At 43.7% G+C, this 23,563-nt stretch overlaps 1 protein-coding gene across 1 annotated transcript in view; it reads left to right on the top strand.

Annotated features, from left to right (window-relative positions):
- Positions 1-23,563, top strand: part of HS3ST2 (heparan sulfate-glucosamine 3-sulfotransferase 2) — an 87,418-nt gene continuing 63,855 nt past the window's right edge. The window contains exon 1 of the mRNA XM_008052940.1: positions 1-688. Coding sequence (XP_008051131.1) covers positions 204-688 — 485 coding nt within the window. The 5' untranslated portion in view covers positions 1-203. The remainder of the gene's footprint in view (positions 689-23,563) is intronic.

Consider the following 23,563-nt stretch of genomic DNA (forward strand, 5'->3'; position numbering starts at 1 on the left):
CCCCGAGGAGCCGCCGCCCCCGGGAGCCCGGGGCACGGTGCGCGCCCTGACCCGCAGCGCCCGGAGAAGACGCCACCCCCTACGCCCGACCCTCGCGGCCAGGGCAGCGCCACGCGAGCCCTCTAGACGACCGCAGGGCCACAGCAGCTTCGCCGCCGGTGCCCCCTCGGAAACCATGACCCCCGGCGCGGGCCCATGGAGCCATGGCCTATAGGGTCCTGGGCCGCGCGGGGCCACCTCAGCCGCGGAGGGCGCGCAGGCTGCTCTTCGCCTTCACGCTCTCGCTGTCCTGCACATACCTGTGCTACAGCTTCCTGTGCTGCTGCGACGACCTCGGCCGGAGCCGCCTCCTCGGCGCACCTCGCTGCCTCCGCGGCCCCAGCGCGGGCGGCCAGAAACTTCTCCAGAAGTCCCGCCCCTGCGATCCCCTCGGGCCGACGCCCAGCGAGCCCGGCGCTCCCAGCGCGCCCGCGGCCGCTGTGCCCGCCCCTCGCCTGTCCGGCTCCAACCACTCCGGCTCCCCGAAGCCGGGTACCAAGCGGCTGCCCCAAGCCCTCATCGTGGGCGTGAAGAAAGGGGGCACCCGGGCCGTGCTGGAGTTCATCCGCGTGCACCCGGACGTGCGGGCCTTGGGCACCGAGCCCCACTTTTTCGACAGGAACTACGGCCGCGGGCTGGACTGGTACAGGTAAGGGGGGAGCCCCACTCCGTGCGCCTAGTCTCCCATCGGCTCCATACTGACAGCTGTCTCCTGCGTTTTCTCTTCCCCGTGACTAGCCCAGCTAGTTGTGTGGGTTCAGGATGGCTCGGGGGAGGGGAGGTGGCGGGAGGCCGGGGAGTTCCCGCTGAGGGATTTGCCCAGAATTTAGACCGGCTCGCAGTTTCTTGAACTGTAAAGGGCGTTCCCGGTTGTACTGGAGTCGCGGGAAAAGAAGGGAGATCTAAAGTCAAATCTGAGTGCCATCTGGAGGGATGGCTCCGTAACCAGCCTTAAGGGTCCCCGAGGAGGGGGTGGGCAAGAACAGGTGCTGCCTGAACACGGCCCCATCCTGACCCTCACTTGCCCTGAGAAGGGGAAGTCTGGACAGAGACCTCTTGCGGTGGGGTTCTGGTTGGGAGAGGTCTCCATCGTTCAGGCCAGGTGAGAGAACATCTCCTGCGGTCTCTGAATGAGAAAGATCTTTTAGGGAATCTCAATCCCAGCTCCAGGTATTTGTTGCTGTGCTGAAGCTGAGACCCCACGCCCCCACCTCTGGACCTGGGTCTGTGGTCCTGGAGCAGAGTAGTGGGAAGAACCCTGGATCTGAGTCTTGGCTCTGCCATTTCTCTGGGGCAAGTTCCTTAAACTCTCCTGGCCTCTATTTCCCCATCCATTACAATGGGCAGGAAAGCAGTCCTTGCTCTGTCTACCTCCCAAGGCTTTTCTAAAGTACTTTAAACATGCTTTAAAAAAAAAAAAAAAGACACTTCATGTTAGGCGATGCTTCTAAACCAGCAGCCAAGATGTGGAATTTGGAGTACCGGTGGGCACCACAGGTGAAGGCTGGCCAGGGTCCTAGGGGCAGCTAATCATAGGTAGGCTGTCCACTCCCCCATTGCATGCTGGTGATGAGAATTATCCCAGCTGGTGGTGTCTGGGCACATACTGAAGCTTCTGCAATGTGGCAACCTCTCCTCCTCAATGCCTACCTGCCTCCCAAGCCCTGTATGGTGCTGATGTGTGGGATTAACCTACATGTCCGTGGTGTCATGTGTGGGCATCCCACAACATATGGGTCACAGAATTCTCATTATTCACCTGACCCTTGAGGACTTCCTAGAAACGTCTGCATAGTAATGGCACTGGGGAGAGGTAACATGGGAGCTGACACAGTAACTGAGGCTACTTTTATTTTTATCTAATGCTTTAGGCAGTATAGGTCATAAGCATATTGGACAAAGGGCAGTTTCATTAGAAAGAGGGCCCAATGGGCTCAAAACAAGGGGCCATGGATTTACAAGAAGGAGGGACCACAAGGCCTGACTTGTCACCTTGCCGTTTATTCCTGGCCAGCAGTGGTTGTGGTCATGGGGACAAAGAGTGCGGCATACACTGTCCCGAGGAGGTAGACACATAGTCTGTCTCCAATGGCACCAAGCAGGATACAGCTGGCCTGTGGGTGGCCCCCACACAATTATGTCTGGTTAACAGAGTAGGGTGGCACAGAATGGTCAGACTGGCTCCATGCCAATGCTGACGGCCTACCATACCTTTTATGCTGTGACCCACAGGTGTCCCATCTAGGTGTATGGGACACAGTGAGCCCACAGAGAGCAGCAGAGTCCTGAGTGGGTCGGCTGTGGCCACATTCAAATGCAGGCCAGGGTTTCCTCGATGGAAGATCATTATGAAACCTTTTGTCAATGTGAAGTGCCTTTTAAGTGCAAAATGGCAAGATTCTGAGCATCTGGCTTTTAGATAATGTACCCTCCAATAAACACGTATACCCTGATCCCAGACTCTTCTCCCTCCCCTCTCCTCCCTCCACCACCAAACGACATACCTCAGGCTTCCTTCCCAGAGCCTGTGTCATTCAGGGATGGCTGCTTTTTATTTTTAACCTTGGCATGTGTGATTCTAAGCCAGCTTAGCTGTGAACCTAAGAGATGGGAGCCATGCTTTTTTTTTTCTTTCTTTCTCTCTCTCTCTCTCTTTTTTTTTTTTTAGCACATTTGGATTCTGCTAAAATTCTTAGCTGAGTCTTGGTAGGTTTTATTTAACATCAAGCCCGCTGACAGCTCCACTTCTCTCTCTACTTCCCTCTCCACCACCACCTTTCCCCCCTTATATTTCTAAAAGAAAGATTAGCCTGGAGGTCTGGTCATAATTGCCCTCGCCCTGGGAAACATTGGGAAAGGGCTGTGTGGTTTGTTTCTTTCAGTTGCAAATCCACACCCTCAGAGTCAAGGGTTTAGGTTGTGGATTGCTATTTCTGCACAAGGTAGCACTGCCCCATTTGAATGCTGTTACCACAATCTCAAAACCATTTATCTGTGTGTAAGGAACATTTCTCTGTATTTCTCTTTATTATCACTCAAGTCATAGCATTAATTGCAAAAATGATGAGGATTTCTGGGATCCTTTAAAACCCATCTTCTCACATTCTTCCTGAATTCATGAGTTAGATATGGCAGGTAATAGGATGTTCCCCTCTCTCTGCCCACTGCCCTGGTTATTTCACAGCTTGCCATCATAAAGCCAGTGTCCACTGAGCAAAGGAGCAGACACGGCCAAAGAACCCTGGTAGCTACTGTAGTGGATTGTGCTTTCCAAGGGTGGAGTTGCAGGCAGTGGATTTTATTATGATCTGCCCTTGTCAGAGCCTCTGGTGATAACTTCCTGGCCAGGAAGCCCACATCCAGACAGTGGAAAAATCAAAAGCTTAACCTTCAACTCAAAGGAGAGGTTTCTTTCTGTGGGTGAATGAAGATAAAGCTGAAGGCAGAATGATATAGTCAGAGAGATACCATCTGCCAGAGAGTCCAGGAGACAGAGCCTGCACCTTCCTTGCCTTCAGCCTGAGCCACTTCTTGGGAATCAGCCTAGTTCAGGCCACCATTGGAGGGCCCAGCGCTCCGCAGTGGGGTTCCCTTCATTTGCTATCTTTCTGCAATCCCATCTGTAATGCTTACCTCACTGTGCATCTGCCCTGGGTTCCCCTCTTCACATTTCCTCCTCAAGATAGGAGCTGGGCTTGCAGGGTGGGACCTGCGAGCTGCTTGGACAGGTGGGTAGAGCAATAGCAGAATGGTGAGGGAACCAGGAAAGGACCTGCTGGCAGAAACCAGCAGTGGTCATCTAGATGCTGTGAAGAAAGATGACCCCCTTGCGTCTCAGCCTCCTCATCAGCACAGAACCTGCAGTAACTCTCCAAGAAGCTTGTTTTGAAGAATGAATGCAATACTACATGAAACTTCTCTGGAAAAATTCTATGGCGTGTAAAGATAAGTCAGTAGTGTTACTGTACTGTTGATGCTTTTACTGTTACTCTTTGCTATCAGCACTCACTATTAGCACTATTAGTATGAAAACTATTCATTTCTGTTTCTGCTGTTGTTACCAAATGGGGCTGAGGAATTAATTAATTGCTATAAAAGTGGTTTCATACTTTCCTGTTTCTTCCCTCCTTTCTGCCTTTTTTTCCTCCCTTCCTCCTTTCACCTCCCCTCTCCCTTCCCCTCTCTCTCCTTCCAACCTTTCCTCCCTTCCTTCTTTCCTTTGTTCCTTTTTTCCATCCACATTAATAAAAAGACACTTCACTTTTTTGGATGTCAGTTTGCTCACCTGTAAAATGGAAAGGATGACTGATTTGCTTTACACTCTTGTGAAAATCAAGTAAGATAATCTATGTGGAAGTGCTTCTCAAAATCCAAGACTGCATGTAGTATACTATTGTTTTACCAAAGTTTGGACATGAGACATCAGAACCTTCTTCTTGTACAAAGAGATATAAGCTGTGCTGTGTCCAGTAGTTTTTAGAGTCATAAGGGAAGCTGAGTTTTGTCCATGGCATTCTCAGTTTTGCTAATGCTCCAGGATGACTGGGGGTGTATGTGGAGAGGAAGTGAATATTTTCCAAATGCATTGAAATGCCAACAAGAGCGAGTTAATATGTGATAATTGACTCTGTGCTCTGTTGTCCAAATTTTGATAGACGAGCCTGTTCTGTAAATTTTAGACTTCACTTCACAACCCTGGTTATTTATTTGTTCAGCATCATTGATGTTCTTGGGATGAGATTTGCCCCAGAAGCAGCAGTCTAAGAAAGAAAGATAATAGAAAGCAGAGAATAAGGCCTGTCACAATATCCAGTTCATTTCAATCAAGAAACTATATTCTAATAGCAAAGACCTTGGAAAGGCAAACTTTGAGAAGAAATAAAATTGTAGACAGAAGGTGAGGGGCTGGCCTTCTGCATGAATTAGTTACTGCAGAAGATTTTGCCATCATTTCACAAACTGATCAATGCGTGAAACAGACTGATCCACGCTCATTGGGTGTGCACAGAGGAATGTGTATGCATATCCCACACACGTGCACTGGCATGCACAATTGCAGCATCTATGCAGATACATAGCTTTATAAGGAATTTCCTTGCCTTGGTCCAGGAGAATGTCACACACTCTGATTAAATGAAACCATTGAGTCCATAAATCCCCCATTCGTCCTGTAGCACTCTGTCAGCCTCGCAGCATGCTGGAGATATAATAGTTAGTGCCAGCACATGTAGAGTTCTTGTCAGACACTGAGAAACATTCAGAATGGGCAAGCAGAGCTGTCATTGCTCAAGGAAGCTTTTTGAAAATCTGACTTCCCTTTTCCCCTGAAGCCGAGAGGGACAGGAGGAGAGTTTGGAATGAAGAATGGGCTTGCCCGAAAGCATTGTTATGTGGGTATTCAGCCCCTGTGCTTTCCAACCACACACATTGTTAAGGCTGTTTTGGATGTGAAAATGTCACTTAGAGATTCTAAGAAACATGTTTATTTTAACATCTCTGAAATTAGGATGTATCTTGTGATTGATGGGGCCTCAGATTCAAGAGATAGGATGCTTTCATGTTGGTTGGAAACACCATCTTCTGAAGTGCCTTCTGCGTGGGAGAGCTGGCTTCCCCAGCCTATCCTGAGACCCTCTGAGCCTACCCAAGAGCCTGCTTCATCTCTGTAGCCAACAGGAGTCTCTTCTGATTAGTCAAGGAGCTGGACTCATTTTAGAATATTAACCATGCCATCTCTCTGAAAGCAATTATCCTAAAATTAGTGATGGTAGGGCTAGTACTTACCAGGAGATAACAAAAGGCCATGGTGGGCATGCTCTTCAAGGGTACCTGCTATATGTCACACATACCCAGAGGCACAGCCAAAGCGTCCCTAAGAAGTTCAGAGCTGAGTCAAGGTCCAAAAGATGCTCTTACCTGTATGCTTGGTAGTGTTCCTTGCATCTGGTACACAGGACTGTAGAATAACTTTTATCCCTTTGGTTAGACCTCCACGAATCATTCCAGAATGATTGAGTGACAGAGTGGGTAGGGAAAGGGTAGGAGCACGCAGCTCCCTATTAATCTGGATACTTGAAGGAGGACTTGGTGGGGAGGTCATTTCTATGTGTGAGGGCTCAGCAGCAGGGTCTGGGGGCGGACTAGGGGGTAGATATGCACGCAGGCTGGGAGTCAGGCTGAAGGGGACTCAGGTCACACAGGCAACCTAAACCCATGGCACTCCCTGTCTCCTCCAGAGCTAACTCTGGTGTGTGTTAATCCTTTCATTTATCAAGTGCTTACCACGTGCCAGGCGTGGTGCCAGGCTGCTGGAGGCCACCTCTGCTGCCGCTTTGTCCTCCTAATGGGCTACATGGATGGACTGAAGCGCCATGTAGTTCACAGGCAGCTTGAAGAGGTGGGTTAAAGCCACCAGTGAGTGGAAAAGACTTTGTGCTTCAGAGGTAATTGCTGCCTGTCAGGCCACACAGCTGGGCTGTTGGTTCAGTGCTGCACGCCCATCAGCTTACACAGTAGGATACGGCGACTGGGTGAGGGGCAGGGAGTTATTATTGAGCATATTCTTCTGGTAGATATGGGCCAGGGTGCTGGTTGAATGAGCAGTTCTTAAGCATCACATGGATTTCCTGGGCACAAGTCAATTGGTTGTCTCCTCCCTAAGCTTTTTGAATCAGAACAGTGGATAATGGTTCCACCTCAGTGCCCACAGCCACAAACCCCCTAAGTACTCCTCAAGCAAGAGAACTAGGGGTGTCTTTTCTGGGTGGAGGCTCAAGGACCCCTTACTGCCACCTTCCAAGTGGTAGCATAATTCTTTGGGAGGCAGCGTTTTTCAGACGTCATATTGTCTTGTACCACCTTTATGATATCTTCCAAAGCCTGGTATGCTCTCCACTATTACTTTCTTAATATTTTTAAAATTGCAATTTTTCATAAAGAACAGTGTTTATTTTCCTTCAGTTTGCATATTTTAGTCTAGATAATATATTCATATTACATTTATAACATATAATGAATAATATATTTATTTACAAGGGAGCCTAGCCTTCCAAGGACTAGGTTCCCTGAATAAAGGATGCAGTAGACATTTAAAGGACAAAACCCTCAGGGTTACTAGGGAGATTTCTTCATCAGTGAAACAGGGTCTTCAGTTAAAATCAGTCCCCTCTTTCCTACCTCATCTTTCAGCCATGAAGTTCCTTTTCCCAGAAGCAACCACAGGTATCTGTTTTTGTATATCCTTCTAAAGCTGTGTCATGTGTGTGTAAACCTAACACATATTATGTAACTATAGCTAAAATGAATTTAAAAAAAAAACAACTTTATTTTAAAACCACTCTAAATGGAAAACCAGCATCACTTGCCATAATTAGAAAGTGATCATAAAAATAAGCAGACTAAAAGCACAGAAGTGTTATTGAATTTTTGATCTATGTGTGACTGGAATGTTCCAAGCCTACAGCGTTCTCTATCTGTGTTTAAAAGGGGGTATTAGGAGACACTATTAAGGGCAGTTAATGAACTATCAATATGAATATGAACATGAATTTTCTTACTGATATAATAAGAAGGGATGAAAGTCAAGTGGAAAAGATAGTAAATTTTGTGATTTACTGTGATTCTGTGATTTGCTGGTATTTAGTAGGTCTACACAGCACCCAAAATTACCGAGATTGAGTACGCAACCAACATTGTGGGAAACATTGTTAGAGTTTGCAGATAATCCAGCTTTCATAATTCCAGTGATGTTTCAGGCTTTCCTGGCTCCTTCAATGTGTTAATGATTGGGAGACACAGACCAAAGGAAAAACTCAAAACTAATATGAGCTTGGAGTGTTTTGACTTGCAATATTTACAAGGGAGCCTAGCCTTCCCGAGGACTAGGTTCCCTGAATAAAGGATGCAGTAGGCATTTAAAGGACAAAACCCTCAGGGTTACTAGGGAGATTTCTTCATTATTCTCACTGGTGGAAAATCAGCGGTCTCTCCCATGGTTATCATTTCTACATAGGTTGTTATGTATCTGCAGGAGTCCGTGTCACAAAAGTCAGGGATAAAGTTGTTTCCACTAGTGAGTTAGCAACTTATGGGAAAGAGGCTCAGGAATTTTTTCTTTAATTTGGGGCTCATGTGAGACTGGTTGTCTCTTTTTTAAAATTTCAAGATGCAAAGTATCTTTGCTTGCATTCTGTGAAACACAACATAAAGCAGAAATATAAGGTGGGGCAGGGTATAAGTTTTGCTTTCCCAGGTAGTATTATTTCACTGAATCAAGAGTGGAAGACAATGTAATTTCTTCTTAAACTTTTTTTTTTTAGCTGTGTAAAAGGAGCTCCACTGGGGAGAATGGTCCTTGGGACTTCCCTTATATTGTTAGCAGAGGCAACTTCCAGGGTGTCTATGACGGCAGGGCTCCCCAGGCTTGCCTTTAATTGCGCAGATAGTCATCAGTATGAGCAGGAGCTGGCTTCCTGCCAGCTCAGAGTGCCCCCTGGTCTTGGCACTCACTGCTGAGTGAAGGAGCCCCAGATCTACCCTGAGGCTGGTGGAGAGATGAGCGGGCACTGAAGCCATGCTTAGTGGTGGCGTGGGTCCTTAGGAAGCCACGAAAAGACATATCTTATTGGAAGAGAGAAAGCAGCCTGGATTCCAAAGGCATGAACTCAAAATGGAGAGAAAGACGTAGAAACTAGTAGGGAAGGTAGTTTCAGCACAGAGATTAGAAGCTCGGACTCTGGAATTAGAAGGAGTATGTTGGAATCTCAGTTCTACCACTTGTGTATCCACCAAACCAGTTCCTTTTCTGGGTCTTAGTTCCTCCAACTGCACACTGAGAGTACCAAATTGACTGCCTCGTAGGGTCATTGTGAGGATTCAATGGACAATTACATGCAAAAGTGCTCGGAACATCTCTGGCACGCAGGATGTATTCAACAGGTGTTGTCAATATTAGCCATTAATGCTTTCATCATACCTTTATTGAACCCAGCGTTGAGGACACAGAGATGAATTGAACACAGGTTCCTGCCTCTGGGCTCTGATGTTAATGAGGAAAACCTAAATGCCAAAATGGATGGAGTCAAGTGTGCAAGGAGAAGAGGGCTGGGAAATTACTTGGAGAGGTAACAGAAGCCAGATTACGCAGGGCCTTGTAGTCCATTGCAAGAAATTTGGCTTCTCCTTTGAGCCAATGGGAAGATGTTAGATGGTGTGGAGTTAAGGAGTCATATGAGGTGATTGCATTTTAAAAGGATGAATTGGGCTGCAATGCAGGGGAGTAAGGATGGGAGCCAGAACACTGTTTAGGAAGCTGCTGCAATGGTGGTTGCAGAGGTGATGGTGGAGGGAAGAGGAGAGGAGGCAGGTGCTGGATACAGTTTGAAGGTACAGTTGCAGAATGTGCTGATGGATTGCATGGGGACAAGGTGTGAGAGAGAAGACTTGAAAGATGGGGATGGTGATGACGATGGTAACAGTGTTGCTACTGGTGATGATGATGACAGCATCTATTAAGGACTTGCCATCTTTCAGGCCTTTACAAGTGGCAGACTGGAGTTTGAGTATACTTCCCAATACAGTACCAGCTTGACTGGTCAAGTTTCTATACATCGATGTCCCTGAATTAACCAAAGAAAAGAATATTTGACCTACTGTAGCTTGGACTCTTCCCTCCCAAATCAGTGGGAGATGACAGAGTTCCCCCTAGGTGGGAAATGGCAGAGTCCCCATTTCTAGGGGCCTTTGAGGCCCTTTTTATAAATGCAGAGTTCTTAGTAACCTCTTGAGATCCTTTGAAGGTTAAATTAGCCCTGCTCCAACCTAGAAAAGGCGCATGTCACTCAACATGCACCACCCTATTTCTCATTCTTGTTCCAGCCTCATCAGCATGCATGGTAAGGTGGCTGCTTTGATGACATTGCCAGATTTAAGGGGCTTGTGCATGTGGCTTCCTTCAAACAGAATCGAACACGGTAATGCCTTCCTGCAAGATAGTCGGAATCTGAATCTCACCGACTTCCCCATAGCTGCTGAAGCATGGGGAAATGTTCTCTGCCTTGGCAACCTCTTTGCAGTGTTTCTGCTTTGATGGTTTTAATGAAGATATGAAATCATCTAGCAGCTTTCATTTTGCTCAGGCGAGATGGCTTAAAGTGGAGGTAGCGTTTCCCAGGATCAATCCCCATTTTCAGAAGTGGTTGGTTAAACTCTTTGCAGTTTATGACCACTTCTAGCTGCAACACTGTGGGATCTGAATTATTAATTCTGTGAAAAATGAGTTAAGTCATTGCAAAGCTCGGTGGTGGCACAGTCCCTACTTTAAGCCCCTTTTCTTAAATTTTCTCTGTCACAAACATCCCCATTACCCAGAAATTCTCAGATAGCTTGGCCAAATCTCTGTCTGTCAGTCACTTCACCAGGAGAAAAAGGATTTGACTTAATTCAATTGTTCTTTCCTGCCAAGGATGAAGAGGAGGAAATAGGCATAAGGTGACTTCAGAAGGAACTTGCGTCAAAGCCATTTACAAGGACTCAAATTTGGGCATCATTCAAATGACAACCGTGCAAGCAAGGTATTCCCTAAAATATGAACCTTGGAGGACCTCTCACTATCCAGGTAGCTGGTGGGAAGTGTGTAGAATGATGGAGAGGCTCTAAGCTTTTCTGAGTATTGCATTGTGAGTTGGGAATAGTGGCTGAGATGCGAGAGCCTCTGACTTGTGGAAAAGCGTTCAGACCAGTGACAACATCACAAACTCTATATTCTTAAAGACTCTATGGGCACATACATGAATGAATGAAGTTGGCTGTGGGTCAGTGAGAATAGGTGGGGGTTTGTTCCAGTTACACAAGTTTCACTTAGGGTATTTGTCCCATTTAGAGAGAACAAACGCTCGTAGATCCTACCCTTTTTTTGTGTGTGTGCCATCTCTGTATCACCAGATCTCTCCACTGTATTTTTTCTCTCAGAAAAATCTTGGAATATGGCATTTAAAAATGTGGCCTAGGCTCGGTGGCTCAGCCTGTAATCCCAGTGCTTTGGGAGGCCGAGGCAAGTGAATTGCCTGAGCCTGTGCGTTTGAGACCCTCCCGGGCAACTTGATGAGCCCTCATCTCTACAATAAATCAAAAATTAGCCAGGCATGGTAGCGCGTGCCTGTAGTTCTGGCTACTTGGAAGGCTGAGGCAGAAGGATTGTTGGAGCCCAGCAGGTCGAGGCTGTGGTGGCCGGGAGCATGCCACTGCACTCCAGTCTGGGCGACAGAGTGAGACTCCAACTCAAAAAAAAAAAAAAAAATGTGAACTCTAGCCGGGCTCGGTGACTCAGCCTGTAATCCCAGCACTTTGGGAGGTTGAGGTGAGTGGATTGCCTGAGCCCACAGGTTTGAGACCAGTCTGGGCCACTTGGCGAGAACTCGTTTCTACAATAAATCAAAAATTAGTCAGGCATGGTAGTGCACGCCTATAGTTCGGGCTACTTGGAAGATTGAGGCAGAAGGAACACCAGAGCCCAGAGGTCGACGCAGGGGTGGCCGTGAGTGTGCCATGGCACTCCAGCCTGGGTGACAGAGTGAGACTGCCACTTAAAAAAATTGTGAACTCTCCATTCATAATTGTGTCTTACTGATACACAACTTTTGTAGAACATTTGTGGGCCAAATGGAAAATATCTATGAGCTGAATGTGACCTGTAACCCACTCTTTCATTACTCTGGGAGGATGGGCCTTTGAAACAGACTGTACTGGCTACTAATCCTGCTTCTGCCTCTTTTTTTTGTTTTTTGTTTTTGAGTTGGAGTCTCACTCTGTCACCCAGACTGGAGTGCAGTGGTCGCTCCTGGCCACCGCAGCCTCGACCTGCTGGGCTTTGGCGATCCTTCCGCCTCAGCCTTCCGAGTAGCTGGAATTTCAGGCGCACACTACCATGCCGGGCTGATTTTTTTATTTATTGTAGAGATGAGGTCTTGCCAAGTTGCCCGGGCAGGACTTGAACCCGCAGGCTTAAGCAATCCACTCACCTCAGCCTCCCAAAGCATGGGATTACAGGCTGAGCCACCGAGCCTGCCTGCTTCTGCCTCTTATTAGCTGTGGGGTAAGTTGCTTCATTTCTCCAAGCTTTGGTTTCTCCTATATGCGACTATCACAGGTTGTTGTAGTAATTCAATGTAATAAGACATTGTTTGATTTTATTATTACTGTTGTAAGTTCCTCTTCCCAGATTGTGTTTGGGGGAGCTATGATCCACCATTAAGCTGATGGCCATGCCTGGAAGTTAAGAGGCACTCACTATCCTAATGTGGACCTTTATCAGTGTGAGGAAAACTGGGGTCTTATTTGGGCCAATGAGGAGAAGAAGAATCTGGAGCCAAGATGGTCTATGGCTAGAGAAACTTCTTTAGATTGTAGAACTGGACGCCAGGAAAGCATCCAGCAATCTCCGTTGCTCCTTATTGTTACTCATGGATGTGCCCATGGAAATCCCTGTAGGATGCTGAGTTGTGATGCTGTCACTGTTTCCAACTGTGTTTCCCCAGGATAGAAGCCCTCTGCAGCTCACAATCATAGTCAGAACAGCTCAGAGTCTCTCCTTCCTTCTATACACTTCTCTTAACATCAGTCACCTGGATAGGGTAGAAGTGCTCAGAAGTTCATGTTTTAGTGTTGGCCTTGCTTGTACAGAAGGTGCATGTCTCTCTGATTCTGATGGTTTGGTGTAGATGCAGTTCAATCTGGAGTATGCAGTCTTGCTAACAAGAAGGGACTAATGGATTAGCATGGGTGCACCATAAATATCAGCCTGGAAGAATTTCTGTTTGGCCTTGATCAGCACTTGGCATCTAAAGAATGACAGAGGAGCACTGGGTTGGTGGGGTAGAGGGGACAGGAAGGAGAAGAGAATAATGGAACTGAGAAGGCTTTTACCTCTCAGGAGAACAAACAGCTGTCAAGGTGCTATTGTCTCAGAGACGTACAATTCCCTTTAAAGTCAAGCAGAGCTTTGATGCAAGGGGGGGTCTGCTGGGTTTGGTTGTATGTTCAGTATTGAGAGTCTGGATGCATGAACCACTTGGGGAAGAGCTGGGAGACCATTCAGACTTTGCGTTGCCTCTGGGGCAATCTGTCTACAAGCCTTCCCAGTCATGTGGTCACCCAGAGTTCTTTCCATAATCTAACACATTGTTTCCCAACTTCATTTATTCATGTGCTATCTTCACATTTTGTTTTTGGACATATCTACACATATTTTCATTTACTTTGCATCATATTGAAGTCCACTCATAACTTTTACCAAGTGCATTTACTTAAAAATGAAACTTTATATCACCATCCTAAATGAGACTCTTCATCTTTTGCCAGAAATAGAAAGTAGTCGTAAAAACAAATGCAGTGAAAACCAAACGATGCAGTTCAAGTCCAGCCGGATACTGTTGCCTGTGCCTTATTCTGCCGGGGGCAGCTTTTTCTCTGTGCCAGAGAGAGATTAAAAACTACTGGAGAGGCATTAATGACATTCTAGCACCTAATGAAGACGACTTTCTCCATGATGTAATAGGAAGACTTGAATAGAATTTAAAAGGAAAGATAATTATTTTCCAACGATGTGATTAGGTGACATTTAAAGTTGTATCATGTGCCACCTAAATATTTTTTAAGCCACTAATGGTACATATTTTATACCTTGGGAAATGTTGACCTACCCACCGAGATCCTTTGTACTTTGATGCCACCATATTATTTTATCATATTTGGTTGTCATAGTCCATCAACAGCTTGGGAGGGACTGGCTGACATTACAAAGTCTGTGTGGTTTAAAAAGCTGTGATTCCAATTTCAATTGCAAATAGATGGGGCATCATGGGAAAGCAAATGCAGACATGAAGAACTGGAGGAAAAGATCCAGCTCTGCAGTATTTTTAGGTCTTTCTCCCTGGATCGGTTTTACATAATTTGTATCTGGACCCTACGTTTGATAAGTTCCAATATCTGCTCTCTAATGTATTATCTGAAGGCTAGTTGAAAGGTTTTATAAAAAATAATTCCAGTTTAAAACACCTATGTAAAACCTTTGTTTATCACTCTTTAAAAACACTATGACTTGGATGGACCTCAAAGGCGTTATGCCGAATGAAAGGTTATGTGCTGTATGTTTCCATTTATATGACACTCTCACATAGACAAAACCAAAACAATAAAGAGCAAATCAGTAGCTGCCAGGGTTTAGGATAGTGGAGAGAGGTGACCACAGGAGGTAGACGACGAAGTTGTTTTGGGTGTTCTATAGGTACATTCAAAGGGAACTGTTCTGTATCCTGATTTGTGGTGGTGATCACGTGACTTTATACATGTGCTAAAATTCATAAAACAGAACACCAATAAAAAGTCTATTTTGAGTCGGAGACAGTGAGTGCACAGTGGCCCTGGGGTGCCATGTCATTCTGCAGCTTCTTTGGGGGTGAGGATTTCCAGGACCACTTTGAGCCAGATGTCTACGTATGCACTGTGTGTGGCTATGAACTGTTTTCCAGCCACTCAAAGTATGCACACTTATCTCTGTGGCCGTCATTCACTGAGACCATCCATGCTGATAGCGTGGCCAAGTGTCCAGAGTACAATAGACCTGAAACCTTGAAGGTATCCTGTGGCAAATGTGGCAATGGGTTGGACCACGAGTTCTTGAACGATGGCCCTAAGGCAGGAAAGTCCCAGTTCTGAATGTTTAGCAGCTTGCTCAAGTTCATCCCTAAAGGCAAGGAATCTTCTGCCTCACAGGGGCACGAGGTGGGCAGCCCTCACCCACCCTAGATGAACATGGCGCCATGCCATACTCTGGCCATCCCACCTAGGAATTAGAACCACAGACATCCAGACAGGGAGACAGGGCAGTGGTGGCCGAAACATCAGGAAGCTTCCAAGGCTCCGGCTCTGAGCAAGGTCTCCTCGGAAAAGGCACCTGTTTGCTGATAGTTCAGACCCTTCTGCCAGGACTGACCTGAGCCAGGGTCACTCTGTCGGCCAACTTAGCCTCCCGCTCACTTGAGGGCTCTCCAGAGGTGGGCCCCGGGCATAGCTGGTCTTTGTGTGACATTTTGCGGCCCCCTTCTCTTTTTGGCCTACTGCCCCTTCCTGTCTCTGGACTAACCCTATGAGCCCAGTTCCAAGGCAGGCTCTGATATTTTGAAGTGTATGCCCAACCCCAGGTCCTTTGGGAGACAGAGTGCTAACAGAGGCTGCCCTGGCCAGCTGCCCCAGCTCTGGTCACTTCATGACCTGCTCTGGTGAAACCCTTCCAGACCAGCCAGAGTGGTCATGGTCCGTGACCCGCTCGGGGAGCCGGCCAAGGGGACAGAACCTCAGTCTCTCACTGATGACGGGGAAACCTGAACCCTGTTTCACAAACTGTGTAGAAGTAGTCTGCCTCCGTCAGGCCTCGGAAGCGGCTGTTGCTCCTGACTTCATCCAGCACAGGGCTGGGGTCCTGGGGTTCACACCCTGTTCTCTTGGGGACAAGAGCTCTGTGGTTCACAACTGCAGACATGTTCCCTCCCAGGATTCAGAGACCGTGCCTTACTGCACATGCTCAGAGCTCTTGTTCTATGGGGTGTGATGCTGAAGTCCCCCCATCTTGAATATTTTCTGGATTTATCAGTGGAAATCAATAAACAAATGGAACCAATAAAAGAGTCTATTTTACTGTTTAGTTTTTAAAGATAAAATTTAAAAAATAAAACTTTATTTTGAAAATATCCATGATGAAAGAGCTCAGCAACTGAAGGGCATCCCACACCCCTCAACAGAGTGTGATTCCTAATTAGCAAAGAGACCCAGCCCTTACAATTTTGGAGGTCACACGTTTTCCTAAACCTTCATTCTTATTATAAGTTAGAATAAAGGTTGTGAGTGGCATTTAAATCTTCCCTATCTGACACCCACATTCCTGAGTGATGCTGGGATCTGAAGTAAAGGTTGGGAAGATTCCATTGTGGTCTTCCAGGGTGGCCAGCACAGACGTTCACCCAGGCTTCTACTGAACGGTGGGAGGTCAGGACCCTGGGAGGCAGCCATGGGAAATGCATCACATAATCAGAGTGGCTGTTGGGAGGCAGCCATGGGAAATGCATCTCATAATCAGAGTGGCTGTTGGTGGATAAGTGAATCTGGCTGTTGGTGGATAAATGAATCCGGCTAGGGAGAGGAGGGGATACAGGATGAGGAAAGATGCACCACAAACCACAGTGGAGGGGATATCCAAGGAGTTCCTCCAAGCACCTACGACCTCCTGACTATCAAGCAGTGTAAGGAACTGAGGAGAAGCATCCCCCCTGCTCACCCCACCCTCCATCCGGAGCCAACTCAGCAGGGACAAAAGCTTTCCTAACACATTCACTCCAGCCAGGGAACCCCCAGAGCTGGGGAAGAATGTCTACCCTGGACAGAAGATGCCCACAATTTCTCCTTCTTCATACTTTGTGTAGAGAATCCACACTTCCTACAGCCTCATTGTACACAAAGAGAGGAGCCATTAATGTCTGACTGTATTGCTTGTGCTTTATATTGACAAGTCACCCCTATATCCTTTTAACCTGGTCTCCCACCTTTTTATTTGATCTAGTGGGTGTCTTTTCCTTAAGTGACAAAGATACTACTTGGGTGGTTGCCAGTCCCCTCACTTGGGTGGTTTTGCTGAAGCTATTTGGACTAGGGGCAAGAATGTAGGTCTCGGCAGCCTGTGAATGATCTTTAAATTCATAGAAGCAGCTACAATAACCCAGGGGTGTGTATAGCTGGAGTAGAAGGTCACAAGGTGTAGTGTGACCAGGAAGTAAATTAACAAAATGAGGAGGAGGAGGAAGGGCAGAAGGTGCTGTCATCTCTTTAATCACAGTGGAGCAGAGGGGGGTCCACTAGATGTGTTTAGGGTGTCTACTCCTCCAACATCTGTTACTCTGGGCCACCCATCAAATGAAAGACATTTTATATTTCCTACCTTTACAATTTTCCATGGTTATTGGTCCATGTGGGCTTTTGTTGGATCAGCTTTGGTCATTTATATTTACCTATTTCAAAAAGAATGATGACCACATTATATAATGAAACGTCTGAGACCTGTTACTGTCATCATTGTCCCCAATATAGAAGTACTTTCACTTTTTCTGATTCCTCTATAAATAAATATATAAACAAACAAAAAATAAAGATATACCCACCTGGTAGAATTCAGCATAGCGGATAAATAAAGAAAAATATATACTCATATAGAAAGTTCTGAAGGTATATTGCTCAGTTAAAAAAACAGTAAAGTGAGAAACATCTTTTGTATAAAAAAGGGGAAAAGAATAATATATATTCAAGTTTTCTTATATGTGCATAAATGAGTTCTGAAGAGTATACAAAAAACTAATAAAAGCAGTTTCTTGGGTGTGAAATTGGGTGAATAGAGAATGGGGGGCAGGAGAGACTTTTCACTATATACCTTTTTCATTTTTTGTGCTATGTGAATATATTCTTTGAAAAATTAAAATGGAAATTGTGCATTTTTGAAAAATTAGGATATTGATAAAATAATTTAAAAGTTCCCTCAAATTGTATTTACAGTTGTAACCACTGTTAGAATTTTGCTTTTTACCATTTCAGATAAATTATGTGTACACTTTATTTACCGTTTTATGCTGTTATATGTATCAGTTCACAGATATGATTTATATACCATTTTATAACTTGCAATTTTATTTAACAATGTGACATGGATATTTTTCCATGTCAGTAAATGTGGGTCTACAGAATCATTTTAAATGTTTGTAAAGCATTTGGTTGTATAGATATACCATTATTTATGCAGCTATTAACCAAATTGCCTATTGATGGACATTTGATTGCCTCCACTTGTATGATTTAAAAATTTAAAAAAACAGCAGCACACATTTTATCCAATATATATATTTTTTTCCCTCAGAATAAATCTCTTTCAGAGGAATTTTGGGCTTTAAGAGTAAGCACACTTAAAAAAAAAAAAACTATCAAGTTTTGATACAAACAGTCTGCTTTGCCCCACCCATGATAATATGACTGAAGCATTTATATTTTCACAGAAGATTCTGAAAGGGCTGCTTCTTCACAGCCTTGTCAATGCTGACCATTAACAACCTATCTGATCGTTGCCAATCTAATGCATACTTTTAATTTGAAATTTTTTGACAGAGAGATAAAAATATTTATTACCCATTTGCATTTATTTTCTGAAACTTCTGCTTTTTTTTCCCTGTTGGATATTTTTTATTTTTGGCTTTAGAAAAAGATGTTTAATGATTAATGATGCTTAGTCTGGGTTGATTTCATCTTTTACTGTCTTATTATTTCAGATATTTCTAGTGAGCTGAATTTGACTGGCTTTCATATTTTTATTCAGTCAGATAATCTTCATCTTTCAATAGTAAAGTTTGAAATTTTTAATGCATTCTGACTACCAACTTATTTGGTCTTTAAAAAATCATTTATTTTGTTTATTTTCATTGTTTCTATCTTTCTTCCTTTCTTGATTGACTCTCTGCTATCAGATCAGTAGTGCTTTCTTTATTCCCCTTTTCTTCCCACTACTGAGGTGGAAGTTATATAGGTTATTTCTGTACTTTTAATAGGTTCCCTTTTATTTGACTGAGCAATGACTTAAAGTGTATGTGTAATATAGAGTACAGCAACTCCAAGCCTTTCTCTGCGCCAATTTCATTCATGTTATGACTGCTCAGTCTGTTATTCCACTTTGTTTTTGTAATTTGAATGTTTATTGAAATAATGTAGCTACATAATTTAAACAGTTAAATAATATCATAAGACTTATCACAAAACAGCAGCCCATTGTCTGACTTCCCAGCATTTTATTTCCTGCTCAATGGAAGGAACCAGTTTTTTATTCTTTTGTCTCCGTCTACTTCCATGGTCTTCCATATTACCACATAACTTGTTTATATTGAGATGTCTTATAAACCACGAAAAAGATAACCTTGGGAATTAAAACTACACCTGTCAGTTACTCAGGTAAAAGATGAATTTCAAAACCAGATTGTACACTATGTAAAAAGTAATGATAATATGTTCAACACTTATTGAAATTAGTCAGATGAAGCCAAAGCGACACTTAGCAGCAACTTAGCTTCTTTATTCAATGAAGAAAATTAATTGGCTAAGGATTCAACCATGAAAGTGAGAGAAATGATAAAACAAAGGCAAGGAAACCAGGAAATAATTTGGAAATATTAAAATAAAAACTAATAAATGGAGGAAAACAGAAATATTGATTCTTAAAAAATAAATCCAAAGACTAATTCTTTGGGAAAAAATCACTAGAATAGACAAACGTTTATGATATCTGATCAAGAAAAAAATTACAAAATAGACAAAATTAGGAATCATAAAGAAGATATAATAACGAGATTAAAAAAAAATCTGTGAAGGGATCCAGCATCCTGATACTGAAAAAAGAATTGGATGAAATCTGACATTTAATTCTCAAAACACTGAGTATGTGTTGGAGACATTTTCTTAGCATGATCTTAAAAATAATTTTCAAGCTGGTCGGGACATGACCTCCTGAGTTGATGTGGAAACCACTTCCCCCAAACTCTGCTGACAAGTCACAGAAGTGCTAAGTATACATCCATAGGTAGAAGAGCTAGGTTAGTGTAGCAAATTAAAATAAAAATCTTACCCAAGAACTAAAGAAAAACGTCCACAGCAGTTGCAGTGGCAATGGTAGTAGCTGTTACTGAGGATTTTACTTCTGTGCAGTTATTATTAAATCATCTCATATAATGTATCTTTTATTTTAAATATTACACCTGATGTTGTACTTGAGCGTCACAACCATATCAACAGCGTCCTGGTTTACTGGTTCTGGTCCTTCTTTTCTCCATTAATGTATGCATTTCTTTAGTTGTATGCTTTTATTATTTATCTCTCAACCAATTGATAGGCTTTTCTGAGTAACTTTTAGTGTCTTAGCCTGAGCCCTCTGCAGGTTTTGAGACTATCTTTCTGCTTTTCTTAAACATGAGCAATAATTTGACTGAATTGAAAATTTGAAGACAAAATTTTTTTATTTTTTAGAGACAGAGTCTCTCTGTCACCCAGGCTGGAGTGCAGTGGCACTATCTTAGCTCACTGTATCCTCAAACTCTTAGATTCAAGCTATCCTCCCACTTCAGCTTCCTGAGTAGTTGAGACTACAGGCGTGTGCCACCATGTCTGGCTAATTTTTTTCCTTTCTGTAGAGATGCAGTCTTGCTATGTTTCCCAGGTTGTTCTTGAACCCCTTGCCTCAAGCGATCCTCCCATCTCAGTCTCCCAAAGCTCTGGGGTTACTGTGAGAGCCACTGTGCCCAGTCAAAATCTTTTTGAAAGCATCTCTGAAAACATGGTTCTGTTGTTTTTTTGGTGTCTATGTGTGCATGGTAGAAAAAAAGGTTGATGTCTACTGGATTTATTTTTTTGTATCCTTTTATCCTGTTTTGTTTTCCCTACTTGGATGCTCATCTAATTTTTCTCTATTATTGAAATAAAAACAAGGTCTTGAGCCAGACTGCCCTGTGCTCCTCTACTTACTAGCTGTGTCCTTTTGAGCAACTTTCTTAACTGCTCTGCACCTCATCCTTCCATATGTGAAGCAGGAGTAATAATTACACTGGCCTCATTGGAATGATGGGAGGAATGACGTGAATTAACGTGTGCAAAATTACGTGGAAGAAGACTGAACCCATCACAAGGACTATACAGGCATTTTCTACTTTGAGACTACAATAATCATCCCTGATCCACAGGGATATTTCCAAGACTCCCAGTGGATGCTTGTAGTCGCTGATAGTACCAAACTCCATATACACATTTTGATTTTTCCTATACATACATACCTATGATAAAGTTTAATTTATAAATTAGGCACAGTAAAAGACTAATGATAATAACAAATAATAAAATAGAACAATTATAACAATGTAACTGTAGTAAAAGTTGTGTGAATGTGGTGTCTCTCTCTCAAAATGTCTTATTGTACTGTACTCATTACTTTGTTTTCAACTTTCCAAATTGCTTTCTTACCTTTATTTTACCATTCTTCTCACTTTTGTCATTGGAGTCTTAGACAATTAATTTTCTTCGTTTAATAAAGAATCGTCCCCTTCTTCTTGTGATGGTGTGAGATGATCTGTAACACTCTAGTTAGGATTTAATCTTTTACATTTTATATGCATTTATTTTTACATTTATCTACTGCTTGTGGTAAGAAATACCAGTTTTCCATTTACGTTCCTAACAAAAATTTAGGGGGAAAAAACCTAAAACTTCAGTTTATATAAGTTTTTAAAAAGTGAATAGAATTTAAAGGAAAATATAAAGTAAACAATAGTGTAAGAATTGTGGGAGTTGCATGTGAATTACTGAATTTGGAGAAAATAGACTTAAAGATCCTTTGTCTAGCTCTACAACGTCTTTAAGCAAAAATCCCTCTGTGAATTGGGGATGCAATATTCCGTGGTCCAGGATTTTGAATTTGTCCTTTTGGATGCCTTTGGAATGTGTTCATAGCTGACCCACAGAGCACCACCTTTCAGATGCAAACGTCTGCCGCATTGGATCAGAGAGGTTTTTCTTGACAGTTGGTGGAAGCCTCTTTCCTATAGCAGCCGCAGAATGAGTCCTTAAAAATCATGAACGACAAATGGCCTCTTTGGCTGCTTTGACATCTTTGTTTAGTTCAATCCAGGTGTGCTGTAGCTGAAGAGTTTGGACCAGAGTCCTGGCCGGGGAGAAAATCATTATGAAAAGTTATCGATTAGGTGTCTACTGCTGCTGAAACTCAGCCGTGGAAGCTTCTGGAGCTGCATTTATGAAAGGGCAGGGGGCATGGAGAAGGGCAAGAATGGGATGGAGGGAGGAGGCAATCTGTTTCAAGGACAATGGCATGTGAAGCCAGGCAGTTGCTGAAAAGTCACTCCTGTGAGTAGCAGGGTTGGTCATACAGCTGTCTACTAGGTTGTACGTTATGACCTCTCAAACCCTGGGAAAGAGTTCAGGGGATGCTGCTTTTTTCCTGGAAAGTCCTGCCTTACATCTCATTACCTTTCTTTTTCACCACGCAGTCTCAGCAAGGCCCAGTCCAGCACAGAGCTGCCCTTCACTGCCTAACCACAAACATCCAGCCCTACACTTCAGAACTCAGCCTGTACAACACAAGCCGATACTGTCTCTCTCATCTGTGAATGGTGCTGATCTGTAATTAACATGGTGCTTCCCCACATTGCCCTTGACAACACTGTGTAAACACACTCCCCTCTTATCCTGGACATCCTTGAACATCTGTGCATTCCTTTGAAGTAAAGCACAGCCTTGCTCATATCTCTCTCTCTCTTCTGTACCTAGAAAAGTGCCTGGTGCATAATAAGATTGATAAATATTTGTTGAATGAATGAATGAGGGTTTGCACCAGATGAACAAGCAGGACTCAGCCACTGATATGTACCCATTGAAAGCATATCAAATTCACAGCTGCAAATACATGAAAGAATGAAAAGCGGCTCAGGAAACCTAAAAGGAGACCCTGACAAGAACAAAAGTATAAGTAGCAAAGGAGGAGTAGAACAATGTTCCTTCCTACCTATAGCTTTAGAATAGTTGCAATTTTGAATGGTCTGTCAATCACACTTGATAAATCAAATCATACCTTAGAGCAGCATTTCACAACATTGTTTTCTTCTTGGCACAAAAGCTGCTGCACGGGTAACTTTCGTGAGTTATGTGAAATTTTCTTTCCTGGGTAGCAGCAACTTCAGTCTTTTTCTTCAATTCAAGGCAGCATACTGTATGCCTTTTAATATATAATTTTTTAGAAGACACAGTTTTTTCTCCCCACCTGCTACTCTTGCTAGTTAAAATTAATGTCTTGGATGTCTCTTACCCTTGTTTTGTTCATAAACTTCTTTGTGAATATGATGATATTCCCATCTCACTCCCCTGAATTTGTAAACACATACATGCAACATTTTGCAGAGAATTTATCTTGTTGCAATGGAAGTAGATTGCCTTCAAATTCATGTAATATGAGTGTAATCTTTACAAAGAGCAATTTATGCCTTTTCACTTCTGCTTCTTAATGTAAAAGCAAATGGTCATTTTCTGGAAAAAATATAAACTCAAAGTTGTGCAAAATAAGACAAGAAGCAGCCTTTAGCCTTACTCAAAAAGAAATTTTGAGGATAATGTTGCTGATGTCTAGATTGCACAAGAAGCTGAAATTGTGGTGCAATGCACATGCCATTTTTGACATCAAATCAATTCTGACTTTAGGTTTTGATGGCGACAGGTACCTGACTTACAAAAGTAAGTAGAAGCAAATGGAATCAGAGGATTCCACGGGTGGCTTTGCCTGATGAAGGTGGCTTGGGTCAAAGGGCACAAGATTTCTCCAAGACTCCTTAAGTTGAATTCATGCCACATTATTTCCTTTGTACTTGTGTCAGGGAGGTCACTTCTAGCCCAGTCT

This window comes from Carlito syrichta, unplaced genomic scaffold, assembly GCF_000164805.1.
Source record: "Carlito syrichta isolate Samal-C Ts95f unplaced genomic scaffold, Tarsius_syrichta-2.0.1 Scaffold287699, whole genome shotgun sequence".
Classification (NCBI taxonomy): Eukaryota; Metazoa; Chordata; class Mammalia; order Primates; family Tarsiidae; genus Carlito; species Carlito syrichta.